At 41.3% G+C, this 24,999-nt stretch overlaps 1 protein-coding gene across 3 annotated transcripts in view; it reads right to left on the minus strand.

Moving 5' to 3' along the window:
* Nucleotides 1-24,999, minus strand: part of LOC148831367 (uveal autoantigen with coiled-coil domains and ankyrin repeats-like) — a 54,843-nt gene that overhangs the window by 14,824 nt on the left and 15,020 nt on the right. Inside the window, exons 1-8 of one of the 3 annotated variants that reach the window (XM_088921626.1) lie at nucleotides 15,701-16,170; nucleotides 14,639-14,769; nucleotides 8,303-8,391; nucleotides 6,916-6,980; nucleotides 5,593-5,650; nucleotides 2,670-2,740; nucleotides 2,218-2,324; nucleotides 611-792 (exon numbers count right to left, since the gene is read on the minus strand). In XM_088921626.1, coding sequence (XP_088777752.1) covers nucleotides 611-792; nucleotides 2,218-2,324; nucleotides 2,670-2,740; nucleotides 5,593-5,650; nucleotides 6,916-6,980; nucleotides 8,303-8,391; nucleotides 14,639-14,769; nucleotides 15,701-15,736 — 739 coding nt within the window. In that variant the 5' untranslated portion in view covers nucleotides 15,737-16,170. Of the gene's footprint in view, nucleotides 1-610; nucleotides 793-2,217; nucleotides 2,325-2,669; nucleotides 2,741-3,890; nucleotides 4,085-5,592; nucleotides 5,651-6,915; nucleotides 6,981-8,302; nucleotides 8,392-14,638; nucleotides 14,770-15,700; nucleotides 16,171-24,999 lie in introns of those variants that run through there. The other 2 variants (XM_088921625.1, XM_088921627.1) reach the window with 2 other exon arrangements.

Below are 24,999 nucleotides of genomic sequence, written 5' to 3' on the forward strand. Positions count from 1 at the left end.
TCTATGTTGTATACATCGCACGTGATGTTTATTCCTTTATGCAACCCACAACTATTGTCATGATGCAAATGCATCAGTCGACAATCGGCACCAAAGATAGACTTTACACCATCATGAAACAGCACACAGGCAGGTGTTTATACAGATGGTGGCACAAAAAGCGTAAAAGATGTTTTTTTGGGGAGATGTTCCTAATCATTCCTCCAAGAAGAAAAGTGCAGTAATGTAATTGTGAAGAGCAGCACCAGCACAGTTTACCATGCTAAAATTACACCAAAGAGAGCGTGTTTCTATGCATAGTTAAGAATCTCAAATGAGACGCATCAAATTTGATCTTTTGAAAGAAAATGGAACTGACTCATTAACACTCAACGGGGAAGAGGCTACACATCCCTGAGAGCATTCGAATCATCCTTCCCATACAGAAAAGAGGGGCTAGAATAAAAAAGGGGGTACAGTAGCTTTATTACATATGGATGGAGGGGGGTGGGCTGGAGGATCTGGTGTATGAAAAGCATCTGGCCTTGAAAACAGTAAAGTCGCACCACAGCTAATGTATTTAGGTTACACGTTGTGGAAAAGCTGGGTGAGACAGTAAATCTGCCCTCACCTCTAGTGACCTTGTCAAGAGCCTCCTTGACGAGAGTCACCAGCTCGGCGTCCTTGCTGAGCCGGGCGTAGTGATAGCCGTCATGCCCGAACACATCGACGGCGGTCACGTCGGCGCCTCTCTTCAGCAGGACCTCCACCGCGTCCTTGCAGGCGTACTCGCAGCCCAGGATTAGGGCAGTCCTGCGCGGCAGAGACAAGGACCAACACCACCACTGGTTGAACTACACTTTGCTACAGAGGGCGGCCCCCACAGCAGGCCCATCTTCATGCAAGAAGCCCCTGTGTGCCTGGAACTAAGTCCCCCCGTGAAGTCACAAGCCTGAGCGACTCACTGGGAAACAACTGCATGAGAAGCTACAATGAGAACATGAACGTGATTAATTAACAAATAAGTCAGATCAAAAAGCGTCCTCTTGTAAATTCTTCAAGTCTCGTACGACAATGCAGAACACATTATTTGGATTCCAGTGAACAGATTATGGTTCTGCCTTTTTTTTGTATTGAATTTCAGCTGAAGATTTCTTTACAGTCCTATATTTTTATTATTTCTTTGTGAATTTTTTTTTATCAGAATTGTTAAGATGAAATTTTAAACAGCTCGGGATCTGCATCCCGGGAGTCTCCACATCAGCAGTGAAAGGTTTAATCTCAAGCAAGGCAATGCATTTTTCTCTGCGCAGGGATGTTAAAATTCTGATTAGCTCAGACGTGCCACAGGCAGCATGTTTCAGAGAAGCAGACCATCTTGCTGTTGATTTTTTTAATACAAAGTCTTTCCAGCAATTTGTGATGAATAAGCTAGTACTGACAAGAGAACAAAGATTTGTTTAATGAAAAATGAGGGCTCCTGAATAAATTAAAACATTTCCTGCTGACTTAAAATCCAACTAAATTTACACATAGATTTAAACTAAAATCTTAGCTGTATAAGAATGAAGATGAAACATTTTTACTTCTAATAAAAAATTCTGGCTTTCAGACATTTCTGTAGTGCCTAATGAGGTGGGTTTCTTATGTATTTTCCTTAAAAACTGCCAAATCTGTTCTTCCTCTGCACATGGTCTTGAGAACACCTTGGCTTGCAGACTGTATATCAAGTGGGTTTGATTTTTTAATACTGCAGCATCGCTAGAAATAAACAGAAACATCAACATTAATGTATTCCAAACTCTACTCATTCTTCTGGGAATGGGACAGTTGTACCAAATTTGTGCCCTAAAGGAAATGAAGTGTAGGGAAATCATTGCCAAAAACAGGAAAAGTGGAAGATGTTAGAAGTTGGAGATGCCTATCAACTGCATTTTTACTATCACTGCTATGAAAATACCCTTATTATCAATGCTGTAGTATTATAACAAAGGGAATATGACTAGAGAGTAAAACTACATAAAATACTCAGGAGATCCTTGAACCTCATTTTTGCCCTCTTGTTAATTTATAGATGACAAAATTCCAAAGTTTCACAAACAAAAACCAAATTTGAAAGGGCCTGTGGCAAGAAACTGAAACAGCCCAGAACAATGGCAGTTGGCAGGAGATGGTGAAAAACCCAGGGCAAGGAGCATCAATAATCACACTTCGGACTGTGCGAACCGAGCTACGCACTTGTTCTGCTTGTCTCGGATGCCGATGTCTGCCCCGCGCTCCAGCAGCAGCTGGCAAATGGAGGGATGGCACATCTGGGTGGCGAGAACGAGAGGTGTCCGGCCATCCTTCGAGGGAGATGGACAGAGAGAGAGGAAAGTCAGTCAGTCACTGGCTGGGCAGCCCTTCGCAACAGCGATCGTGTGAGGTGGGGGAACAGATGACATGCATTTCTAAATGGGCTTGCTCCTAGCGATTGTTCCAAGAAGCCTAGAGACATGTCATCACTTCAGTTTAGTTTCGCTTATAACTGAGAAATAGTCAGATGCATATTTTTAGCCGTGCCAAAATGTTCACTCTATCCCTGCATTGCCATTGCTCCTCTACATTTTCATATAACAGACATAAAGGTTCTAAGCAGTATAAAAAGTCTATCATTTGTACGCCCATTCAGGTTTAATTGTCATACTTACAAAATCTTTTGCATTTACAGAAGCCCCACTGTCACACAGCAGCTTGACACTGGAGGAACAGCCAGCCATCACTGAAACCCAACAGATAAACAGCTCTTTAGCATAAAAAAAACCAATGTGATGTGGGCAGGCGGTGAAATCTGGCACTTGGTCTTCCGCCTGCTCTTGCTGGTCAGCTTGCAGTCATGCTATCTGACCATCTAGGACTTCCCCGGTACTTCCAGCACTCCTTGGGCACGTGCCAAAGAAAGACGTTAAAAAGTTATGGCCGGAACTAAAGCCATTCATAGGCTGTAATTGCACATTAAGTGCTTCTTTCTGTTGTGCTGCTGGAGTCAGTCTTTACTTGCAACATAAAAGTAATTGAGGACTCTGAAGCCCTACTTAGGGGGCAAGACCGTTCTCTTTCGGAAACTACCAGTGAGCAAGGATTAACTGCTCTCAGACCGTTGTGAAACAGACTTCAGTGAAGTTTTGGTTACTGGCTGAGATATTCCATTATTTCACCCAAGTGCCCGGCTTCATCATCTACCTATAACATTTACACATTTTCAATTATATACGTTGAATTTACTAATCAGGTAAACATGCATACTTATAACAATCTTTAGATTACGTTTGGACATAAGGTACATTGCTATTATCAATTTAAGTGGGAATGATATTTATTACAAATTAGTAAGTGTTCACTTGTACATACCTTAAAACTATAAATCAGGTTATGTGCTTAACTCTACAAGACCTTTCTCTGTCAGAACAAGAAATTAATATTTTGAAAGCATACAGAAACCGGTGCAATATACTGTATAAGCACGTAGAGAGCTATATATAATATCAATTAGATGTTAAATGGGGTGAGCATGAACCTAAGGATCTTTTTTACAAATAACAAGATCCACGTTAATTAAAGCTGACACTTCATCAGCATTACATAGATATCCTATAAAAATACAACCTTTTCAAGCTCTGTATCACCAAGTTTTTATTTCACCAACTAGACATTGCTACAGTAATTCTGGAAATTACAATAAACACCAAAATATCCTTACAGTAACTCCAAAGTGTTGGAGTAAACTGAGGGCTTGGTAAGAGTAAATGATTTAGCAAGATAGCAATATCTCTACAAGACCTTTCTCTGTCAGAACAAGAAATGGATATTTTATAAGCATACAGAGACCGGTGCGATAACTTGACTACAAAAGAAATGCATGATCGACTGACCTTGTTCATCTAGGAATGCTTTTCTACCAGACAGACTGTCAGATTGAAGATGAACATTTTGTTGCATAATCTGGCAGGGCGTTGTGGTCCCTCTGTGTAGTCTGTGCACATTTGCTTTAACTGAATGTCACTGCACCTCCAATAACCATTGCCCACTGGGTTGGACAGGTTACAGGGACAGCAGTGTGCCATTCTGCTCTTTCTAGAATTTGCAGTGTAAAGCAACAACAGCTCCTGTATTTTAAAAATAAAGATCCTGTATTTTAGCTCTATTTCTGCTTCAGTAATGTGTATGTGTCCACTAGCTTTTTATAGCATGCCAAACATAAAACGTTTAATCAATAAATTAATGATTGCTATTTACGTTCAGGAATAGACCCTTATATGAGCTCCTGCTGAGGTAATCATCTCGTGCAGAAACTGGTGACCATGTGACCCAGTGAAAGGACATGTCAGAGAAGACCAGGCAGCCTGCCCTCCACAATGGGCAGGCCATCACCTGTTCCTCTCTCATTCCACCTAAAAAGCAATCCAGTGCATTCTCAGTCGATAAGCATTCCCAGGCTCATTTCTTAAAAGAGTATGGAAAGATTTTGATCATTTTCCCCCATCTTGGCAACGTTTGGTGATTGATTGTTTCAATTTAAGAATTCGACGCATCCATTTTTTCCCATTCCCGAGATAAAGGGAAGACGTCGGTTTAAAACGGAAAATAAAACTCACTCTTCTACAAACAGGAAATATAAAATATCACCTTAGAATTCTGACTTGGTTAACCTTTACTTTCATAATTGATGAGGAAGTGTTTTGTTTGGGACACCTCCCTAACCTTACCTGCCAAGCTTCATTTTTTGTTCCACTAAATCTTATTAAACCAAAGTCATTCAACTGAAAAGATCAAGCCAGGTGCATTATTCCTCCGACAGTCTTTATTACCGTTATTGCTTGTCCTGTCTCTTGTTAGAGCAGATACATTAGGAATGCATTAATGTACTCTGCTAATACACACATTGCGTGCGTTAATTGCACAAAACGTTATTTTGTTCCAAGAAATACGTTTGATCATATATTTAGCAAATTAGATATTTTATCATTTGTTAATTGCATGACACGATCCATGACTAAATGGTTTCTATTTCTCCAGAACTAAAACTAATCTATAATCACAGCAGTTTTTTCTTCCCCTACACTCTTTCACTCTCTTCCCCATGAATATAAAATTTCAGCCACTATTTTTGTCTCTGATCATTACTAATATGGGATCTAAATATTGGCAGTGACATTAAAGAACTGCCCCCTACTGAAATAAAGAGATGTTACTGAAAATAGTAAAAAAAATGGCTCAAAGGCAAAGGTGGTATCAATGATAGCATTATTATTTGATAGCTAAATCACTAGTGTGGAGTAGCGATAAGAGCTCTCAACTCATAACTTGCAGTTGTGGGTTCAAATCCCAGGTGTGTGAATGCACTGATGTAATTCCATTGAGCAATGGAGTTCACACTGATTGTTCCTGTAAAAGCCCAGCAGTACAAATGGATACAGATGTACCCGTCTCTTTACTTTATACATAATGTAAGAGCCAGTCACACAGAGTCACTAGCAGCACAACTAAACCAGTTATATCCTAAGGCCACAGAGTGGTACAAAGGAAATACAGGTCTCCTTTCGGGTATGAGAGGGTACGGAGTTCAGGGCTCACCTGCATCATGCAAAGCTGTCCTCCCCTGGAGGTCTACATTCTCGACTGGGCAATTGTGCTGCAACAAGAAATAAATGTCAGTGACTCTATTAACATATGCAGTTCATGATAACGGGTCCATGCTTCTATGAAGGTACAGCACAACACAACAATGACATTCTAACATCCAACTTCTGTGATCCTTCATTTTTTATGATTTTACACACAGCAGGAGTATTCTGAGCTTTTCGTTCTGTCTTTGATCAGTGCAGGTAACAACCAGTGAATTTAACTCCAAGTCAGGTTTAGCAGAAAACCTTGATTGTCTAAATGAGATCTTAACAGAGACGGAGGACAAAAGGGAAAAACACGTTTTGAATTTGCTTTGGAAAAATGGCAGAATGATTCTCCTTCTCAAAGAGTGCAGTTTAAATGCAACGTCTCCAGTATCTAATGTGAAAAAGACCATTTGGCTCACAGAGATTGTTCCTGAATGGGCTGTGTTAAAATTGATTTGCCACTTGTAGAATTTCAGAAGCTGTAAGTAGGTCAGCAAGGAAGTTTGGGCTTCTGAAGAACTCAAGCCAGCTGACAGTACACAGACAGTCTGGTGAAGTGCAATTGATCTCAGGCTTCTGGTGCCCCTGAGTCCCGCTGGCCCACCCCATCTGGCCTATAAAAACCCTTCTCTCTACAGCAACAAGGGCACCAAACGAGAACGGCACTCAGATGACCAGTGATGCTAACCAGAGACATGGAAACCCAAAACCTTGGGACAGACAGGAGGATTTAGACAGGACACAGCGCCAACATGCTATCTAGGGTACGATTATGGCACAAACATCAGGCATCAGATTGCAGGGCAGCAATGTCAACACTGGCTTAATCCCAATAAATCCACTTCTCTACTGAACAACACAAATCATTCCCTAATTCTTCGCCTCCTCAATATACCTACGCACAAAATACTCACTGTTATATACTGTACAATACATATGCACGGAATGCAATATATCCTATACAAATAACACGTGATATTAATTACAGGAGAGGGAGTCTCCATGTTCTACAGAAACGGAACATTATGTAACTGCAGCCAAAATAAGGACAGCAGGACAGATGTCACACCCTTCACTTTGGGGACTTGATGGCAGGTGTGTCATCTTACCTCAGTGGAGACAAAGGCGCAGCTCTGACAAGCACTCACCCTGTTTTTCCATAACAGATCATTATACCCAAAATAACGCCCTGCTGCTCCTCTCACAAAAGGGAGATTATAGTGAAGGACAAATATGTATAGACGATATTGAATTAGTCTCTTGCAATGACAATTGCTTTTGTTACCTGCAGCAGTTTCTGTACACACAATGAGTGCCCATTTCTTGCAGCCAGATGTAAGGCATTTTTACCTGCAAGGCAGAACACAGTGGAAGAGTGAACAAACATCCTAAACCAATGATATTTGAACAATATAAAACACAAAACCAGAACTGCAGACTTCCGCGGATCTTTAATAAACCACACAAAACTCTTGTCTTTGTCTTAGGGAGGTTTAGGAATAAACTGCAAAATCTCAAGTATTTTAATTTCAGCTGCACTTTGCAGAACCACTAGGGAAGTGTCACACTCGGGTGTTCCTAATATTTAATCCTTCACTAGTGGCTTTAACCAGTTTGGTCTTAGCAGCTGTAAAATACATATGTAGAGTCAAAGGCGATGGAACAGAGCACTAAAAGAGTGAAGAATCACTGAGTCTGATTAAAGCAGAATAATAGATTTCTCTGCTAATTCCAATTACAGCTTCCGAAAAAGCCTACAGAACTGCAAGAGCCGCTCGTTATGCAAGTGGTGGTGAGCTAGGAATGTATCCACAGTCTTGTCTTCCCCACTTCCTACATCAACCTGATAAGAAAAAGAAGCTCATCATCATCCCCCAGCAGACTCGCCCCTTTACAGTGAGCAATTCATCCAATACCTTAATCGCAGACACTACGATCTTGAGCCCAGCTGTGATGTACTTAATAATTACTTAATAGACTTAATAGCCAGAGCTCTGACTCAATCTCTTATCTTGCTCTTGAGCAGGATTCTACTTCTTTTTAGAACCAAGGAACTACCTATCAATGCAAAATAAATGGCAGGTGAGAGTGCAAAACCACTGCCCCAGTATGAGGAAACTGCAGCGTCCGATGTCCTCTCAGGATCTCGATTTAATATCTCCATTGTTAGACATTAAAGCTCCCAATGCACTCTTTATAAGAGTAGTGGTGTCACCCCCCAGTGTTCACCTTGAATTCCACTTTTAGCATAATCTAACTTCCTTAAAACTTTCCCCTTACTTTAAAAGATTCAGCTTCTCACTTCTCTCCACTTTGATCAATGGTGAGGTCACTGCTACCAAGCCAGACATCTTTCAGGTTTACTACTCCATGTGACCTCTTTGCTAAAAAGCTTCTCCTGCTTTTGTTTTTAAATAATCGCCTCGAGAAGCGGCTCTCACTTTCAGTTACTGTAAAAGCTGAGAGAAACTAACCATGTTCAAGAGATTTTAGACCAAGAAAGCCTAAAGATATCTATATAGGCCTTAGAGAGCAGAATTAGCACCATGATGCGAGGTCACGCCACTTGCTGATGGGTCAGTGAATGGGGCCTGTTTGACTCCGAGCAGCAGGCTTCAGAAAGCCCTTACCTCCTGACGACACGCTCCGGTCCCTAGGACTGGCGGACATACCTGTGGCATCAGCTGCAGTGATGTCAAGACTGTGGCCCAAAAGGAGATTCAGACAATCCAGGTACCCCTTGGAGGCTGCGAGATGGAACCTGAAGAGCAACAGAAAGATGTGGATGGATCAGTGCGCCAAGACATTAGCCATACAAAGGCCCCCTGTGTACATCGGTACCCCCCACCAGAACTTGGTGTGCTTTGTTCCATCCAGCTCCAGACAGACAAGGACCTGGTGTTTTGATGTCGCCGCCAAATCATCAAGAAAAGAGTGGTTATAATAAGCCAGTGAGAGCAGTAACTTTACCACAGAATAAATGCTGCTGGTCTAAAATGTCTTAGCCTACCTTTTTTCACTTATGGGACACCTGTGGCTAATTAGTTCTTTTGATACAAGTTTAACTGTCCCTTTTAGTTAAAAAAAACCTTCAATACGAATGTGTAGTTAGGTTTGTCAGTTATTTCTTTGGTCAATCTATATACGTTACGTGGTACTGAGAGTGTACATCGCTGGTCTGAACAATAAAAGTGCATGCTTTAATGTATTTTTGTCATTGGTTACACACCATGTCAAATGATAAATGAAAGTGTTTGCTATTACACGGTCAGTATCGTCCTGACTTAGGGGAGCCCAAAGACCATCTGCTCCAGCCTGGAGCCGGATTGAAACAGAGTGCAGAATTGTGACAGCAGCACACCTTGGCATCTATTCTAACAACACAGCTGAGCAGACTCTCTCCCCCGTCCTGCTAATGACTGTGGCCCGCTGTTCCCCAACGATAAGTTTCCTAAGTTTATTTTAAGACTCAGCACAATGAGACCGTCCTGTTACAGCTCTTTAAATATCCTAGCAATTACGTAAAGTGCATTTGTAAAGACTTTGCTGTGAGCTCAGTGAGGAAAGAGCTGGACTGGACCCTGTACACAAGGGAGAGGATGTCTGACATGGCGGTCACTAGAGTGAGGGATAGCCAATGGAATCGATCAGAATGCTCATCAGGCACAGAAGCCTTTGATGAACAAAAAAAAATAAAGAGGGATTGCGGTTTGTCAGACCTTTGTAGATTCGCAGAAACAGAGGACAAAAATTAATCACGACAACACATTTCAGACAATATCAGAAATCTAGAACAGCCTAGAAGACAGAGCATCTGAATATTACAACCATTTCCTTGTCCAGAATAACGATTTGCAATTAAAAAAATACGTTTTGGATAAAGTACTTTCTTCAATGACGCTGCAATTGACTTAAGAAAAAAATCAATCTTGCTACAAACTTTTTTCCGATAGGCTTCAATTCTTAACCTGTTTCTTTCAATTTCGTATTTCTATGCTTTTGATACTATAGATTTTCTGTTCACTGTACTTTTTTATATATAGAATTTTCATATTAAGTCTCATTACATTTTAAGAAATGAATAATATACATTATAACACCATGATGAAAATGTAAGATACAATTAAATAACAGAGCTGACAAGAAGACTTCAGTACAACAGCCAATAACTGCGATAAAGGTTCCAGTATCTGCTTCACTCCTGGTCTTGGTAAAGAGAAGGGATGTAGATATGGAAATAGATTTTTTTTCACCACAGAAGCGGGGTTATTGGAGTGGAACGGTCAGTGGTTTTTTGTGTGATCAATAGATTCCTCCAATTTAATTTGATATGAGCCAGCAGAATCCTTGATTCTGCGCTCGTTGCCATTAAGCCAGTGCACCACAGGAGATGGACCCACAATGCCCTGAGGCTTGGCATCTTCCCTTGGCACACAGAGCTTGAGTGCCCTTCAAGAATACAGTCCTGGAAAAGCAAACTGATAACTTATTAAAAATATTCAGCTTTGTAAGCAGTAAGACAGGGTTTAATCAACTGTTTGAAGAGACCTGATGAATGCATTCGTGCATCATTATTGGCTCCTAATATAAAAAGCAGTTTAATGGAGAATATGGTTTATAACAGAAGGTAAAAGGCCAAATACTGTACAAACCACTCTAGACAAATGACTGGCCTGCCTTATGACAAGCTTTTCTAGATCAGTTTACTGAAGATGTCTGAACATATACCCCATTTCTAAAAACTGCTGCAGGACTTCCTGAACTGTATACCAGGTGGTTATTTATAACCTCCAACTGCTGCATCACACAGACTGCGTGGCAGACTTAAAAGAATGGTAGATACAGGCCTAGCGCTGAAAAAGGGAAGTGTGAATATGTAAAACTGGACAAACAGAAAAATGAATTCTGGATTACAAGGGAGAATTAACAGCCAAGATAGCTCACAGTGTCATTAAAAATATCAATTTTAAAATGGTTAAACTTTTAAATCGGTTCATCTTGTAAGCTATCCATTAATGCTAATGTTAGACACCACTTGGTTTGAGTTATTGATGTATTATTTACAATTCTACTACCCAATTATAAAACAACTCAAATCAGGATCTGAGTTGAGAGTTGGAAGACAATAACTCGATTAAGATGTGTTAAACTCTTCCACTCATCTGAGAGGATATACAGTACAAGTTTGAGGGGTATGCCACCTCTTACACCTTGTCTTCTTGATATACAGTAAGAATGTTCTACCACCTGATATTGTCTTTTCAACTACATTTAGCTGAAAACCCTCAGAAACAGTTCAACTTGAAAAGCGAATTGAGCTGAACATGAAACACAGTAGAATGCTTCCTATTATACTACAGAACTGGCTCTAACACTGTAAGGCTGTAGCTCTTGTTTCATACATAATGCAATTTGACTCCTAATACCCAAATAAAGAGTACGAAACACAGAAGATATTGTTTAAATGAAACTAGGTGTGGTGGACATAATGAAACAGAAAAATTCCATCAGCCTTTTCAAAAGGTACACCTTGTGAAGTCTGTATTGTCTGGATGACAAAGATAATGTGATGCATTTTCATGTAAAGACTGACATCAAACTGAGCTGTTCAAGGAGAAGAAACATGTACTCAACATGGAATGAGACTTTTATTCTGTATGAATGTTAATAGAAAATCTGGTACAATTTCTGCGAGAACAGGCAGAGAAATGTAAAAAGCACTTGGATCAAACTAATTTTAAAACAATGATGCAATGTCTATAAGAGGTATGGGAAAAAGTCTGCAGAACATGTTTAAATGTAATACTGTACAATAAAAGTATTACATTATGAAAAGACAGCTCAGAATGTATAGTTCTCCTTCACTTTAACACATCTAATTTTTTTTTTATCTTTGCAATGTTAGTGCAAATTATGCAATAGGTGTGCTCTCTATTAGACAATTATATCAATAAAGCACATGCTATATTGTTTTAGAACACTGGCCATGAGATGTTAATTTGTTTATTTGATCAGGTTTATCTATCCAAAGCAGGTGAGCAATTTAAAACTTGTTCCTCATCTTTTCAATGAAATACAGTAACACATCTGCGAGGCATTAAACTTGCAATCTCTTTTATTAAACACAAACTTTACCAACCTACAGTACTTCCTTCACTTTTCCCCCAAAAAGATGCATCTATGCAACTGCGACCAAGACATGTGCTTTGAGGCAGTTTTAAGTCAAGGAGTAACACAAGACAAACTGATACGGATGAGGAGTAAGTGTCAATGTCCACTTAAACACTGCAAACCATCCATCTACCCTTCCATCCATTCTCGCACCCAATTGCTTCACCCAATTCAGGGTCAGGGAGCCGGAACCCAACCCAACACGCAAAGAGAGACAGGACGCCAGCCCATCACAGGGCACACAGGCACAAGTACAGACATGCACACACTCACTCGGGGACCACTTTTCCTCCACCAAGTTCACCGGCCAGCACGTCTTTGGACTGCGGGAGGAAACTGGAGGAGACCCACGCGAACACAGGGAGAACATACAAACTCCACGCAGACAGCACCCCGGGTCCCAAAGTGTTCCCAGAGTCCCAGCACTACAAAGCAGCAATGCTCACCACTGTGCCACCCATTGCAAATTTAATAAACGCACTCAACCATTTACAGACCCCAACTCCTGCAACAGGGTGAAACTAGATCATAAGGCCAGTCTCACAGAGGAAAGCAGTGACCACAAGCTTGCAATCAGAATAACAGCCAATAAGATATTAGTTTTAGTTTATTCACACGAAGGGCTACTCAGATCTGCTTCCAGTGTCTTAATCCTCCTACAATCATCTACACGGCGTTTCACAAGCTGGTGCATTGCTTTACACTGCGTTCTCTGGATGTGTCAATTATAGCGCTGCTGGGGGCACCGGGTGATATTAATTCAGACGGATGTGTGTGCAGCTGCTGCAAATGAAGGTGCTTTTCTTATCACAAACGGGCATCACGATCCTGGGGATTGACGAGTGTATGCTCAAGTCCGATTCTTCATGGAAAACCAGCATGTGAACCACAATTAAGATGCCTAGTTAAAGGCAAAGCGTCAAAAGATTTATCTGAAGCACAACTGTTTACTTAACAATCGTGCTTGGCTCTACATAAAAGGCTTTTGCATAATTTGGGTTTACTCCAAAAAATCTACACAACATATTTAGGTTTATAAATATCTTTTTTTTTTCCTTTTAATAAAATGTGATTGCCCCCTTTTTATGCAGCATACTACAACTGTGCCTCTTACACACTGTAAAGGCTGCAATTTTAGCAATTACCGGCAATACTGCATCAGCCTTTTGCCTAATCTGTCAAGACGTTGAGAGCAAACTCGCTCTACTGCAGCAGCCCTGTGAATCAGTCTAATGTGGATACGGTTGTATCTTTATCCAGCACTACTATCTGGCAGATCCTCCACCTGGTTCTGCAGTGAGCTGCCCTTTTCCACAGCAGAGTCCAGGCTACTGACCGCTCACAGAGTCTGAATCCACTGGGGACTCAAGCTTATGAACCACAAAATGATAATGAAATCCATACAATGGAACAAATGTTTTAAAACCTAAATCATTGGGCTTTTCTTTTTTATTTGTGCAGAAAACAGATCAGTCCAAAGGTCACGGAGATGCAAGGCTTTGTAGAATGACTGTGGTCAGATTTATTGTACAAGTAATGAGCTACAGAGCCACACATCTACTAACATCAGGGCAATTCCCTTACTTTCACTTAACATCATTACCTATTTCAGAACTGTAGCTATTTCTGTGTACTGTAATGAGTCCACTTTGACGTCACGGATACATTTCATTTAGCTCTGAGAAATTCCATCCCTTAATGATGAGACATGACTCCTGATGCGTCCTGTGCCAACTCACAGAAACATTTCCCACTGGGCTGCAAAGGCATAATAAGAGGTCTCCTGCTTCACATAATTAAAGCCAAGACACTGCAACAGTCAAAACAGGGCTGCTAACTGGAAGATTATGATTATTGTGCTTTTTAGACTACACGTACAAAAAGATATAAAAATGATTGGTCACTAATTGTAAAGTACTAAAGGAACAGATAAGAACAGACTCAATTTTCCATGTGTGATGTACATTGGCAAATTTGAATTATAAAAGGATTGTTGGATAATGTTATCTGTATTTAAAATGGTATTCTCGGTTCTCTAAAATAAAAAAAAAGATCGGTCACATAAAACACGACCAGATTAGATTAGAATCTGGACACAAAAGCAATACATTAAAATTAAAGAGCAAAATCTGCAAAAATGCCAATCTCATTATATCATTACTGAGAAAACGTCTGAATATACCCCAGGTCCTGTTCGTTTGAAAAATATCAGCCATCCTCGTCTTAAAGATTAAACAATAAACTAAAGCACAAAATCACTACAATATCTGTTCTGGAATTAAAATGGGCTTAAACTCTAATTTTTGTTAGGTTGAACAACATTGCATTCATCCAGTTTTACAGCCTTACATGACCAGAAAAATACTTTAGGCTATACTGGTCATGTATGACCATGAGATATTTTGGTATTATAACTTATATAATTTTGAAATTTGTGAAAGCAGAGACTTTTTGCAGTGTCAAAGAAAACTCAGAATATAACTTAATGAAGGCTGCTACACATTCTAACAGCTGCTTCTTGGATATTCAAATAAAACCAGCTTAAAAGGTGGCATTCAAGATGAAAACATTATGAAACACATCATCTTCCTCAAAGAAATGAACAGTAGACAGAATGGGCTCCATTTAAAAAAAACAAATGAAACAAATCATTTTAACTACAAAAAGCGGTCTTGCTGAAAGTCCAGAAACCAAAAGGAGCATATTTTTCCATTCTTGTCCTTAAATACTAGTTCAACCGGAGCGCTTCCAGACATTTTAAATGCTTTGCAGTGCGAGAATGGGAGTGGTCTCAGGGTCTCGGACCTGTGAGGGGGGGAGGGTTTTGGGGTACTTACGCGGATCGGCCCTCCACATCCAGCTTGGTGGGAATGATCCCCTTCTTGCCGAGCGCGGACGAGACCTTGTCGGCTTCGCCCCGCTCCACGGCCTTCATCAGCCGGTCGTCATACTTGTTCCAGTCAGTGTTCTGCAGAGAGAGCGCCACCGTCAGGGCCAACAGGCACACCCAGGAGCCCCCTCACTACCCGCCTTCGGCAAACCCCACAATACCCTCCCAGCCGCGCCGGGAAGGTACGAGCTCATGCCAAGGCTCGTGCAAAAACCAACTCGATGCGACCGAAAGCAGAGAGAACGTTTGGATTCCGCACTTGGGGAAGAAAAGTGATGTTAAAAAATGATGTTACTATAAACTATTCCACATTGTGCATTTTTAAAACAAAAAGACATTTCAAAGAGGAGATCAGTAGAGCAAAACCATTCGCAGAGAAATTGCGTTATGGCAGAAATTAAGCAGCCAGTGCAAACCGTCTTTCAGTTTGCCAAGAGGAGTGTCCGAAAACCACTCAATTATAACATGGCTCTAGCTCCACAGCGTTCAAGTTATAAATAGTCTGTTTTGCAAAGCTACTATTTTGACTTTCCCACTAAAGTACACAGTGAACAATCTAGCCGGATAATCAGAAATCCCCAAAACACTGCTTATCTTTTCCTCGCAAGCACACCTGCATCAAGACTACAGAGGCACGGTACCTATATTCACCCCAGAAAACCCCGGCCACAGTGCTTTAGACAGCAAACTAAAAATATGCAGAACATGTAAACAATCCAATTTCACAAGTGAGCACAAGTTATCTTCTAAGCACATCAGATTTCTCAAAAGTAACTGCAGTGCATTTTGTTGAACAACAGTCTTTTTTAGATTTTTAGTTTCATAGTTTCTACAAAAAAAAACAAACATCTAGCCAAGTAACATGTAGTAAAACCATCCCACTTACAGTATCTGATTTGTAATGGAACAGAAAACGAAACTGTTGCAGTTTTTCTACACCAGTACAGTAGCTTCCTCACTACAGGAAAAAAACCCTGCTAAGCCATCAAATTAACACCAAAATACCCACAAGGTATGCAGAGGTGCAGGCAAGCCATCGACTCATCTTGCTTGGTGAAACGGTTCCTAGCAGAGGCGACTATGCTTCTAAACTTTCCTGGGTCCTGCACAGCAGGCGCTCAGCCAGCGAGCGCACTGAACAGCAAAAGCAGCAGCTCCTGGAATCTGCTCAGAACTCCCTCCCAGCTCCGCAAGCTTCCAGGCCCACTCGACTCGTGAAACAGCAAGTGGAGGCTTCTCCCCGTGCTCCCCGGCTCAGCGCGTCTTCCCGGGACTTCATATCTCCACCGCGCTCCGCGAGCTAGTGCTGGAGCTCCGCGTGCCGGAGGGGGAGGCCAGCCCTGGGACAGCCCAGGCGAGGTACAGCGGCTCCTCCTCTGTGCTGGGGCAGTCTGCCCCCAGGCTGTCCCTTCCCTGCAAGCACCGCTCACTCGCCCACGCCCGCCACTCGAGGAGCGCCCTGCTCAGCGCTCCCTTGTCTTGTTGTGACACCAAATGGCAGGATGGTCAACCCCGTCATTAAATACGTGTGCTCCCGCAGGTTTAAAATACCCCAGTAAACAGCGTGTAGACAGCCTCTTAGACTGGTCACCTCCTTATTTACTGACCCTTCAACCTTTCTCCGATGAATGATAGGAGGACAGGTCCAAGAATAAATCCAGAGCATGTTCCATCCATGAGTAACTGCATATCAGCGGCTATCGACAGCAAAAGAAGCCTGGCCGAGGAGGAACCTTCCTAGCACTGGTATGCACCGAGCGTCTAGAAATATGCACCTATGGGGATTACAGTGTCAAATTTAAGCAGCCCCTGGCTAACCCCCCAAGAGGACCCAAGAGTCTGTTTGCTATTAATGTGAATGGAAGCAGAGCTGATGATCCCCCTGCACGGTAGCTGGATTAAGTGTCAGCTTTTACAATCAGCTGTCTAGGACGGGCTGGGCCCAGCAGTACCTTCGTGGTAAACATTACACATGGGTTCTATTTCCAAAGGGAGACGTCAGCTTTTTATTTGGAGGTGAAAAATATAGGGGGGGCGGGGGGGGCACTAGGGGAGAAAACACTTAATTTACACACACTGCAGCCCCAGCCCTGCGTCAGCTAGGTCTCATTTTACAGCTGTTGCCAGTCTGGCGAGGGGTGTGTTAAATGAGGAGTTACTGCGATACTGTAAAAACATTCAGAATGATTTATGATATTAAAGGCTAGGTGTCTTCTTTCACACTGCTTCATTCAACAGAAATCGTAACAAACACGATTTGCGCCATTTGTATCTATTCATTTTTATTTCTAAAGCAACAAAACTGCAGCACATTTAATTGGCTTTCTGCAAATTACCGTCCGCTATCAAAGCGCATGAACGGAACCATCGAAGACGGTAACTTCAACACTTAGATCACTAACAGGATATGTAGTGCTTGAGCACACAATATTCAAGAAAATTAACATTCTTTTGCTCCAGAACAAGAAAATGAGACTGGGCAGGTGCTGATGGCATTCCAGTAACATAGTTTTTGACATTCATAAAACTTTGCATTACACGAAATTAAAATGCATGAGTGATCGTAAAGAAGCCTTCTCATTAACACACAAAATGTTGCCAGACTGAGTCTAGTTTCATTCCATGACATTTATGGTCATCTGAGCAAATCTGAAATTTGAGCAGTGAACCCCTGGTAGTTTGTGATAGATGACCATTTATACTGTACCTAGGGTAGTGCCACTTCATTTCCACATATAAGAAATATGCAGGTTTCAAAATGCGATAATGTCTGAAGCATGTATGATCCAGACAAAGTTTCACCAATGGAAAAAACATTGTACATTATAAAGGCTTCGTAGGTCATCACAAATTTACCGTATATGCATGTCAAATAAGCAGAAAAAAGTGGCGTGGACCATATCAAGCTGAGATTCACACACGTAACAGTCGCAGCACTCATCTAACCTTGGACAGAATTTAATTTTGGCATCTTTTTCGGTTCTCAAGATATGCAATTATATGGAAAGCTTTGTTTCTGTTTTCCTGAATTAAAAAGGGGGTCAATAGGGTCTGGGTCTAAGCAGTCATTTGACAAAACTGTTAAATATTTCATGCACAAATTCATGATTGTTAACAGAAATCTGAGAAGGATGGTAATTAACTTGACACAGAGTGACCTCTAGATACGCGTGTTAACAAAAATTTTAACTAGTTCATTTACTGTTTGAAGCCCTTTGCTTTCTTGACAGGAACACAAAGAGTGGAAGTGCAGGCTGACAGAAGCGGGGATAAATTGTACAACACAAACCTTCCGACTAAGAACAGAAACAGATTCCCTATATTATATTCACAAAGCACTTGGAGAACCGAGACACCCATCACTACACATTTTAAACATCAGAACTCATGTGTTTTTCATATGCTCATGGATTTGTTAAATAGCTTTCGTCGATATCTTATTTGTGCATATTAAGATAAGTACTGTAGCGGAATGCTTCGCTCAAACGTCTGAACTGGCAATGTGGCTTAGCAAACAGAGCCTAATTAATGGGCTCTTTCCTGACAGCCAGCTATCCGGCCAGCCCGAGAGATGAGGTCTCCCAGCCCTGCTAGTGGCTAATGAGGGTTTATTTTGACAGATGAAATCATAGGCAATAAATACACTGCTCGATATTTCAGCACCACTGCTACTTAACCCAGCGCAGTACAGGAAGTCAGGACATGTGAATCACTTGTCTTTCTCATGAAGCAACATTGGCGGGGGTAGACTAGGAGAATACCAGCAAAGTTAAAATGTCACTGCTGCACATTCTGATGGCACCGATTAGACATTTAACAACTAATATAACACTGAAAATCTGACGACCTCCAGAGTCCCAGCTACCTTCAAAGCTAAGCCTGTCTGTAAGAAATTAAAGAGTATTAAGCTTAAAAGAGGTTAGGTAGCCGGGATGTCACAGACACAATCCTGCAGGATTTTTCCTGCAGTCTCATCTGCTGATCATAGACCTTACCAGGAGGGTAAAAATGCCTAATTATGCACATCAGTAATTAAGAATTTAGGGGACCAGATTCATAACACTGACACCAGAGGTTTTCAGTAAGCATTTTCTCATGATCCTTCATGACCAACTGCAGCCCAGGTTCCTTTCTGAAAGAGGACAACAATAAGCCTTTACCAAGAGCCCAAAAGAAAACAAAACTGTGGACAATTAACACAATGTACAGCAATCAGAGCCACAGCTCTTGTAAACCCTTAAAACCGAAAATGTCTCACATTCGCAAATCATTCGAACACTTGCAAGGTGTCATAAAAAATGAATAAATGCCAATGCTAATGCAGTTGAAATAAATGCTAAAGACACTTCAAGTACAATGGGTCAGCCTTGTAAAGACATTGGTCTCATACGCCTATTTGTCCTAAAGTCTGTTCTCGGTCCAGAACAGCTGCACTGCGCTTTAAAAACGAAAAAGGGGGGAAAATGACAAAGTAAAAAGGAAATTAGCCGAGATAAGGACCTGATGTGTCAGAATTAACTACAAGAAGTTCCGGGCATTAAGGCAGCAACTGGCTAAAGATGCTGGCAAAGAGACGCTTTAATTAGCAAGAAATCCTTGGGCTCAGGAATGCTGCTGATCTTTGACAAGTGTCCAGAAAGCCGACTGCTCCTCGCCATGCAAACCTGCTAAAGAAAGGCTAGACCGGCAGCAGGCTGTCTCCAGCACACAAGTGGTGCCAATCCCAGAGACAGAGCGCCCGACCAATTTACTGCTCTACCATCGCCACAACTGCCGAGCCGCATAAACAGGTAAAAAATAGAATAAAGCATGTGATTTTGTGAGTTTAGAGGCATTCAATTCTAAATGCAAGTCCTACCAAACCCTTTAAACTGTTCAAATATTTCCAACTAATCAAAAGTGGGAGTGCTTCCTTTACAATCCAGTATAGAAATCTAGTTTTATAAGATGAAAGTCTGTTCCTGAACAATTTATGTGGCAGTTCCTACTGTTACCTTGAAAATGCCATGACCCACGCTGTGTTAAAAACCTCTCTAAATACAAGAGGCTGTCGAATGTCAATGTCAGCTGTAGGAGGTAATTGAGTTTCTCATTCCCACAAAGGGTTTTAACAAAGAACAGGTTGAGGCTTGGTTTACGCATCCACCCCTGCAATCCAAGGAGGCTACACCAGTTGCAAGAAAGTGCAAAATTCATTACTGCTGCTTGAAAATACGTCACAGTAAGTGAGGCACATTAACTGGATATTGCCCCATCCAAATTAATATAATAAATGCTTTCAATCAGAGGTTCCATTTTCTTCATCGAAAACAGGGTCACGAGGGAAGGGGGGAGAAGAAGCCTGTCCCCCTGCAGGGCAGATACAAGCATGCCCACACTCCCAGCAGGGACAATTTCCCCAGAAACCAATTGCCCAACCTGTGTGCTGTTGGACTATGGGAGGAAACATTCAGCACCTGAAGAAATCCACACAAACTAGGGGTGAACATATAAACTCCACACACACAGCGCCCCTGGAATTGAACCCAGGGCCCCAGTGCTGTAAGGCAGCGATGTTCACCACTGCACCACTATGCTGCCCATCTTTTTTTAATTTTCATCTCAACTGCCTCACAACAGCTAGAATCCAAATGAACCCTGTGTTATTAAAAATCCATTCTCAACATTATTAATAACAATATTATTTGGGTTATTAACATCATGTATTCTGTAAAAAAACATTGGTGTTCTGCATCGATTACAACTGACTAGTCTGCTAGGCTAGCAAACCCCCTGCAAATCAGAAATTCTGAATTATAAACTTTTATGAGAAGTACTGCAGCCAAGATGGTGGTTGTGAACTCTGTACGGTAAACATTTGGGAAGTTTCCACATGACTGAGGTCTGATTTATAACTTTTTAACTAAAACAGAAGAAAAAATTCCTAACTAGAAAGTAAAACACTGAGAAACCCAAGTTCATTTTTGAACAGGCTCTCTATTTTGAGTCTGCTCTAAATCCACTTCTAGAGATCCACTGCTAGAGATGTTCTGCTTCTCAATTACTAAAACATGGACATTTGTGACCTACGTTTCTAATCAGAACAATAACCTAACAGCACAAATGAGATGAAAAACAGAAAATCCTTGAAGATCAGCCATCCGGGAATTACAGTGCCTCTCATGTTAAAACAAAAGAATATTTCTTCCGACATACACTGTGCACTGCACTTGATATACACAGACTGAAGAGTGCACCATTGTGCCCTACACTGGAGATGAGCGTGGGTGCTTCAGTTAAGGGGTGATTTGTTTGAACTGCTGTATTTGATCACCAGATATTTGCTCAGTGTTCCAGATAGTGAAGAGCCCTGAGAAAGCAGCCTTCTTGATAAGCACGTGGAGCAGCACAGCCCTCCCCCTCTGCCACAAGCTCACCACAAGACTCACCAGACAGCTGGGCTCCCGCTGCACACTTTCAGAATGGGAATGTGTGACCCCTTGCCCTGGGGTCCCCCGCCCTCCCCGCTTCCAAGTACAGGGTGAAGGGCAACCGCCTTCTGACCTCTGAACTCTCTCCTAAGATGTTCCAGGTTTCAAGGTCTTGGTAAGCAAAAGGGCTCAGTCTTTCAGTCGAATTCAAGCCACTTGGTGATCTTCACAGGTACAATTCCCCCAGCTCAGAAACATCTATACATGCTGGAGTCCCCCACTGCTGATGCATGTGTTGCAGTAACAGTGCCTGGGATAAGAAAGAGGTCAAGAGAAAAGTCAGAGCTCTCTAGACATTTATATGCTGAAACCAGGGAACGGAACGCACAAAAAAGGCACAACAAGCATCGGGAAGCACTGGCGATTAAGGGGGCAGTTGAAATAAAATCAGCAGACAATTTGCTTCCCTCGGACATGACTGAGAACACCCAATCTAGATATTGGTTAAAGGTGACCCAAAACTCCAGGTTTTTGGTTCCTTTGCTACAACCTATGCATTAACATGACTTCCTGCAACAGCCCCATGCCTTTAAAGAGCTGTTTAATGCCAGTTTAGTCCTGCCTTCACTTTGTTCTTTAGTTCTGTATTGCAGGTACAATAAGTATTCTGCTTTTCAATGGTAATTCCTTTAAGGTACATTAAAAGTATGTGAATCTAAAATCATATATCATATATCATATACATTTAATGAAATTGTTTAGAACACTCCTGCAACCAGGCAAGTCCAATAGTTTATGATAATTGCAATATTTAGTCTTGTGTATACCCTAAAGTAGAAAGTTGTATTTGCCAATAAGCCCCAAACTAGGGTTAGCATTCCTATTAAAGTAGGCATTCTTTTAAACCACATTTGCAGTATTCCAGGGTCTTTAAACAGGTATATAAACAGTTAATATAAAAGACATACTGTAATACAGTATACAGCACAACTGTAACTCATCTCTATGTACATATGATAACACCACAATATATCTACATGAATTTAACTGCCAGCCTAAGTATCAGCTCTGTATTTAGCTATGTAATGCAATAAATTAATGTCATGGTAGCAAAACGGGATTGTGGGCATACTTCAATGCTTTTTTTCCTGGAAACTGACTGGTGACATCTGAAGAGCTCTTTTAGCAAAGGTTGAGAGTTTCATGTGCTTTCACTAATAATTATAGAAAAAAACACTACCTATCATACACTCTGATATCTCACATATATTAAAAATATCAACTGGTAAGAGACCCTTAAAAACTAAAGGCAGAAAATACATATTTGCCAGTGTACTTCCACACAAAATCTGACGATGCAAGACTTGAAAGGAGTATGTTAATACTTGATGACGAATGTCTGGTTACTTGACTTGGTGCTATGGGGAAAGTTAACTTCAAAAGGCTTTCTAGACGGTGCAAAGTTCCCTGGAATCTTCTTGTTAATATGCTCCTGAAACCCAACGGCAAAACACCATCAAAATCTTCTTTGGAGGAAAGATCTTTAAACCAAGAAGAAAAGGAGACTTGGTTTTAATCCAGAAATGTTATTTCCTGTGCTGGGAGGAACCTGTCAGTTTCTGAATACCTACCCTCTGCCCTCAAGGCTATGGCAATCTTTGCATGTCCAGATGATTTACTTGAATCCACACCGATACAAAGGACAGGGCTAGTATCAACAAGGTCATGATAAACCCATCACTGTCAGGAAGGTTTCTCATTTTCCTCTAGTTTGCTAGGAATCACTTTCTGTTCAGGTCGGATGCAGAAGTGCAGCATACGAGAAAAAGTACTGAGCCTTTTACTTTACAGACTGGTTCTCACTGGGTTATTTTGAAAGTCATATCACGTCACTGAAAAATGCCCACAATAAAAAGGGAGAAGATTGCTCCTATAAAATACAGATAAGAGAGATTTATTCCATCTCCCTTTCAATTAATCTTGTTTTAATCTTAAAAAGATCGACCGCCCTTGAATGCAAATTTAAAAATAGGAAACAACCACATTAGGGGAGAAGAAAAATTCCAGTCAAGTTAATGTTGGGGTTGGGTCGTCGGGACTTAGCATCTCAGACTGGCTCTGCTGCTGGGGTCTGTAATCACAGTGTGGTGGAAGCAGGGAGATAAAGCTCTTAAATAAAAATAAATACATTGAAGCATTGTATATACCTAGAAGAAATAAATCTGAGCCCAAATGAGTAAATTCAGCCAATACCAAAGCATGCTGAAGGAAAGTATTTTCTGATTGTTGTTTTGGTTCGCTCTGCATTCTTTTGGCAAAGATAAATAAATTCCTCAGATATCTGGGAGGCCTCTGTAATCTCAGTGGGTTCAATGTTTTGCTCATTTTCATGTACAGAGCCTTAAGGAGACAACAATTTCCTCCAACACATTTTCATTACAGACACTGCAATAGCAATGTCCATCTTTCAGAAATAAGACAAACAGAGCTGCTTATTTTGTTTGGCCAGCAGTGGCACCTTCTGTTCCAAGCTGTTAGATGACATCCAGATGGGAAGGCAGATAGCTTGTTTATGCTGCCCCTGAATGCCTGGTTACCTAGAACTGGAGCCTTGGCTGTTTCACTGAATCAAGATATTTATGCAACTTATTTCGGAGGCAAAGTGCACTAAAAAACTACTCAGTTAATTCCAGTTGTTCAAAAAACTGCAGTAAATTAATGCTAGTTATTTAAAATTATTTGAATCGGCTTTATGGATGAGATAAGTTAAGTTCACTTTATTGGCCATATACAATTTCTTGCATTAGGAATTTGTCTTTTCGCATACCCCAGCTTGCTCTCCATGAGACACACAGGCAGGGAGAGAAGCTTGGGGTCAGAGCGCAGGGTCAGCCATTTATACAGCACCCCTGGAGCAGCTGGGGTTAAGGGCCTTGCTCAGGGGCCTGACGGAGTAGGATTCCTCTGCCGGTATCGGGATACGAACCGGTAACCTTCCAGCCACAGGCGCAGATCCTTAGCCACAGAGCCACCGCACCGCCCACTGTTTTTCCTTCTGTGTTGACTTTGTTGCTTATGAAGGCTTTTAAACCATCCGTCTTAGACAAGGATTTTAAATTTCTTAGTGTACATGACAAAATGTAGAGAGTTGTTGTTCCAAATGGACAACGTTTTCCATTTATGTAGTTCAGGTGGGTAGCTGCATCAGCATGCGTAGGCTGCAAAGGAACAAGTAATAGGTTTATTCCATGCTGAAAAAAAGAAGAAAGAGAACACAACGTTTCGGCCGTGGAGCCTTCTTCAGCTGACACCTGAAGAAGGCTCCACGGCCGAAACGTTGTGTTCTCTTTCTTCTTTTTTTCAGCATGGAATAAACCTATTACTTGTTACGTTTTCCATTTATATTTACTTTTCCTTGCCATTTCTATACTTTATGTTTGTTAACAAATCTCCCAAACTCGCTCACTTCTTCCTAGGCCCTGTCCCAGCAGTTCCAAGAGTGAAACCCAACTTCTCTCTATGGTCTTTCAGTGCTCCATGAACAATGACGGGATGAAGATTTTCATAAATGGATCAAACAAATCTCTTTCAGGCTTCTAAATGCTGTTCTGCTAACAAAGTCTGAAAGACCCCCACTTCTAAAAGTGCTGCCCTGCTAGTGACGATACTGAGCTGGGCTATATCAACCTCAGAATGCTAGTATTCTCACAACAACAAAGCGGTGGTAGACCTTAATTACACACCTGTGTGTTCCACTGAGGTAGCTCCTATGATACATTTCATTAATGATCAGTTCCAGAAAAAGGACAGTATTCAATGAAACAATGCTATATTTGCCCAAAATGCATGGTTCCCTATTGTCCAACAACAAACACTGCAAGATACAGCACTCGCAAAG

This window comes from Atractosteus spatula, chromosome 7 (assembly GCF_055471065.1).
Source record: "Atractosteus spatula isolate fAtrSpa1 chromosome 7, fAtrSpa1.hap1, whole genome shotgun sequence".
NCBI lineage: Eukaryota > Metazoa > Chordata > Actinopteri > Semionotiformes > Lepisosteidae > Atractosteus > Atractosteus spatula.